General features: G+C 45.3%; 1 protein-coding gene across 1 annotated transcript in view; it reads left to right on the forward strand.

The window, feature by feature from the left end:
• The window catches only part of prtfdc1a (phosphoribosyl transferase domain containing 1a), a 16922-nt gene extending 16325 nt beyond the window's left edge, over nt 1-597 (forward strand). Inside the window, exon 9 of the mRNA XM_063206166.1 lies at nt 8-597. Coding sequence (XP_063062236.1) covers nt 8-55 — 48 coding nt within the window. The 3' untranslated portion in view covers nt 56-597. The remainder of the gene's footprint in view (nt 1-7) is intronic.
• The last annotated feature ends 4359 nt before the right edge of the window (nt 598-4956 follow it).

Raw genomic sequence — 4956 nt, forward strand, 5'->3', positions numbered from 1 at the left:
GCTGCAGCATATATGTGTGATCAGCGATGAGGGGAAGATGAAGTATAAAGTCTGAGGAGGAGAGGAGGAGGAGGAGGAGGAGGAGGAGGACGCGGCGGGATGGGACGGGACACACCGAGGAGGAGGCTGGAGAAGCGTGTCTAATGAGAGTGTTTTGTGTGTGTCCGTGTGTCATGAGTGTACTGTAAAACATTGCTAGCCAGATAAACGTAAAAAGATAAGTTTCCCTCCTGGCTTACGTTTGTTAGTTAATTGAACTTGAGGCTTAACTCAATTCGAGGCTTTCTCAAGCTGAGTTGACTTACAAACTTAAGGCAGCAGGGCAACTTAATTTTTGTTTACGTTTAACTGGCTGCCAAGTTTTACAGTGTGTATGGGTTGTGTGAATGGAGGGGCTGCAAAGCTGTAGACATCTCCCCAACACTGTAAACCTTCAACAGGAGCACCAGCAGACACACAGTACAAATTACAGTGTTGATTCAACTCTAAGTGAAGGCGAACAGGGCCGGATTAATGCACAGGTTAGATATGGCTGCCGCCTAGGGGCCTCACATGCCACGGAGCAACCCGATTGGACAAAGTTGGGGATAAAGTCAGAGTTAGAGTTTTCAATCTTTTTTTTTTTTTAGTTTAAAGAAACTCCCGCACACTGACCATTTCGCTGTATTAAAGAAAGAACAGCGAAATGGTCAGTGTGCGGGAGTTTCTTTAAACTATTGCTGAGTGACCCATGGTGCCATCTCCGACGCACCTGCCAGCTGAGGTGTGCGAAAAAAGCCGAAGTCTAGAGTTTTCAATCTTGTCAATTCCTGGCTCGGGATTATGACGGCGTCTACTCAATTTTATTGTGTAATTTGTCTTCTGAGGGCGCCTACAGCAACCTATAGCCCAGAGGCCCCATACCATCTTAATCCGGCCCTGGAGGTGATTGTAACACTCTTCTAGTTGGTCCTACTTCCCAAGTGTTGAGTTAACTCTGTGAAATGTACTGTGGAAAATGGGGCAGAAGAAAACCCTCCAGACCTTCCACTGGTCCTCTTAATGATGATGAATGTGATGATGATGTTTCTCATTTGCCCACTAAAATAAAAACCCCACAGTTCTAACAAATACCATAGTGTTAAAGCTGCCAAGGAGAGACGGCTTCTCCTCTCCATTTTTTAAAAAACTTCTAATTTAGTTGTCATTAGGGTTTCCATTGCACGTGTACTCTGTTAACATCCAACATGCCTGAGCAAAAGGTTTGTGGTATTTTGCAGTGTGTGTTTTAAAAAAAATGTGTCACATTGTAATAGGGCTGAAGAATGTTCCAGCAAAGAACCTCAAAAGCCTGGAATGTTGTACTACCTGGCAGCATTCTGCATGTTATGACTGCTCAAGAGTTTGATGCCTATGTTGGAGGGCTGCAGTGCTTTCTACCTTTTTATATTGTTGATGTTATCTTTGTTTTGTGCTAGCTAACATGTGTTTTCAATTTCAAACTATAAAAACATGTAACAGCATATTTTGTTTAAGCCTCAATAGTTTCCTGTGTGTGTGCGTGTGTGTGTGCACGTGCACACGTGTGTGTGTGTGTTTGTGTGTGTGTGTGTGTGTGTGTGTGTGTGTGTGTGTGTGTGTGTGTGTGTGTGTGTGTGTGTGTGTGTGTGTGTGTGTGTGCACGCGCATGTGTTTTTGTGAGTGTGTGTGTGTGTGTGTGTGTGTGTGCTGGTATGTACTGTATGCACATTTGCCAAAATATGGAGTGTGTGCGTCCGTGCGTCCATGCGTCCATGCGTGCATGCGTGCACCCGCATGTGTCAGTGCATGTGGACATGTGTGTGCGTGCTCATGTCTGTGTTTATCTGCAGCCAAGTGCTTGTAATTGAGGAATGTCCTTCATCCACGGCCCGGGATGAAAGAGAACACCCTACACTCCGCTGATGTCATGACAACCACTTCCTAAACGTCAGTCCCACTGTAGGGCTTCTCACCTGCACACTCTGAAGTATGATGCTACATATCATGACCTCTTCTCTTCTGCTCATAACAAAAAAGCACAGTAAAAAATGCAGTGTTAATTCAACACTCTCTAATTGCTTACAGATAGTAAAACATGCTTGCCTTTTTACTCTGGGAACAAATACAATCCAGAAGATGTTAATTCGACTCTGTTCAATTAGCACTGCATTTTTTTTTACTGTGTAATGACAGATATATTAACCGTTTATTAGTTCAATAAATTAAGCCCAGTGTTAGTAGTTTTCCACAATTTCATTCATTAATTATGTTTTTTGGGGGGGGGGGGGGTTGGTGCTGTTTGCTGTTTTGGTAGCATTTTTGGGGTGAGTTTGGGGAGGGAGAGGGTGGCTCAGGTGCAAAGTGTGTCTGTGCACGTGTGTGCGTGCGTGCGTATGTGTGTGTGTGTGCGTGTGTGTGTGTGTGTGTGTGTGCGTGTGTGTGTGTGTGTGTGCCCAAAACAGTGAAGGCGTTGTTCCGAAGACAGGGTGTGCTCTGTGGAAGGAATAAAAGAGGTCGGAGTAGTGTGTGAGTGAATGTGTGTGACTTTTCTGTGTGAGAGTGCATGCCAGTGTGTCTGAGAGAGAGAGAGAGAGAGAGAGAGATGGAGAGAGCATGCGAGAGAGAGAGAGAATGTGTGTGTGTTTGTGTGTGTGCTCGTATGTGTCTGTGTCTGAGTGTGTGAAAGAGGGAGGAGGGAGATGGGGAGAGAGGGGAAAAGAAAGAGACAGGACGTGTAAGCGAAAGACAGAGAGAGAGAGAAAAAGAGAGATGGAGAGACATTAAGGTCAAGGCAGAGTACAGAATGTTCCTGACCCAGGAGAACAGAGGAGAAGAGAACAGAACAGAACAGAGCAGAGCCCAATAGAACTACAGTATCTAAGCACAGCACGGAGATTCCGTACATCAGCACTCAGCTTCCTGCATGTAAAGAGAATGGGCCGCATGCCCAAAAGAACTATTTATTGCTCTGTCCCAAAAAGAAAAAGAAAAGACACTGATGTGTGTGTGTGTGTGTGTGTGTGTGTGTGTGTGTGTGTGTGTGTGTGTGTGTGTGTGTGTGTGTGTGTGTGTGTGTGTGTGTGTGTGTGTGTGAGAGAGAGAGAGAGAGGGAGCGAGAGAGAGAGAGAGAGAGAGAGAGAGAGAAAGAGAGAGAGAGAGTCTATGCTGGGGTGTGTGTGTGTGTGTGCGTACGTGCGTGTGTGCTTGCGTCTGTGTGTGCGTGCATGCATGTGTGTGTGTGTGCGCGCGTGCATGGATGTGTGTGTGCACATGTGTTAGCACATGCTCACCCTCTGAACCCCTCATCTTCATTGCAAACTTATCCGAAGTGACACATCAAACAGAAAATGACTTTGAGGGAGTCAACAGAACGAGCCATCCCGAGGGGTCTGACATGTTCACAAGCTGACTGTGTTTGACTGTAGTGACGGACTGAGAAATCTGCGGTGAGAGAAGGAGTTGAGCCATGGCCCGTACCCGACGTTGGAACCGGCACAGTCGAAGATAAATACTCTCGGATCCCCTTAAGTCCACATTCTTTACCTCTGCCAAGAAGGGGTTTTTTTTTGCTGACGTTCATTCTGTCTGTCTGTTAGCAAAATGACTTGCAAAATGAAAAAAGTACCGTGCGTTTCATCCTGATGCTACTGAATTGAACAGCTGTCGCGTCTTCTGTACATCCCACCTCAAGAAAATATTGAGATACATACTGTAATTGAGGGAAAATTCTTAATGTTTAGTAACGTGATGTGAATTTCTCCTTTCTCTTTTTGACATGCCTTTGGGTCGTTCTTTATAGTACCACGTAGCAAACCAACGGCAAGAGTAACAAATGATTATGATCTCTATGTGCTTATGTGGGACTTGCAAGACACGTCACAAGTGTGTGTGTGTGTGTGTGTGTGTGTGTGTGTGTGTGTGTGTGTGTGTGTGTGTGTGTGTGTGTGTGTGTGTGTGTGTGTGTGTGTGTGTGTGTCTGTGCGTGTGTGTGTGTGTGTGTGTGTGTGTGTGTGTGTGTGTATGTGTATGTGTCTGTGTCTGTGTGTCTGTGCATGCATGTGTATGTGTGCCTACATGTGCATGAAATGTGAATTGTCTGTGTGTGCATACACATGTTTGCGGTATGTACTATATGTGTGTGTGTGTGTGTTTGGTGGGAGCCCTGTGTGTCCTCCACTGTAGTGTATTTCCATGAGTCAGAATGAGTGTCAGCTGGTGCTCACTGGGCACGTGTGAAAACAGCAGAGGAGCCTCCCATCTGTCAGCCATTATGGCCACACACACCAGGAAACACACCCACGCAACCTCGCACACACACACACACACACACACACACACACACACACACACACACACACACACACACACACACACACACACACACACACACACAACAAGGCTTTTTTTAAAGAATGTCTTGCTTACTGTAAGTACTGATGAGTCTTTTCACATGCAATAAATATCCTGGGTCATTTTCATGGAGATGGGGAAGAAAGTCACTAAACTCCATCTGAGCTCTAACATTGAGTCACTATAGCTCTTATTCCGCAAGGTTGCAACATTGATGCATACCTAGAGGACCCAACAATATTTGCACTCCTTTTCCCACACATTTCACCCTCTGCCTTGTCACCAAATGCGATCAGTATTGTATCAAATAGTTCAAAGAATATCGATTTACTGTATAAGCAACCAAATGCAACGGGTCCAAATGACAAATTACTTCTCTAAAGCTTGTAACCCAGTCATGGAAATTTCCCATCTGAAGCTGCTGAAAATGACAACACATCTTTTTTTATGACTCCAATAAATGAATCACCTGTGATTCTTTGCCCATAAGTAAACATATGGTGCCACTCCGTGTCCCTGTGTGTGTGTGTGTGTGTGTGTGTGTGTGTGTGTGTGTGTGTGTGTGTGTGTGTGTGTGTGTGTGTGTGTGTGTGTGTGTGTGTGTGT

This window comes from Engraulis encrasicolus, chromosome 9 (assembly GCF_034702125.1).
Source record: "Engraulis encrasicolus isolate BLACKSEA-1 chromosome 9, IST_EnEncr_1.0, whole genome shotgun sequence".
NCBI classification, from domain to species: domain Eukaryota; kingdom Metazoa; phylum Chordata; class Actinopteri; order Clupeiformes; family Engraulidae; genus Engraulis; species Engraulis encrasicolus.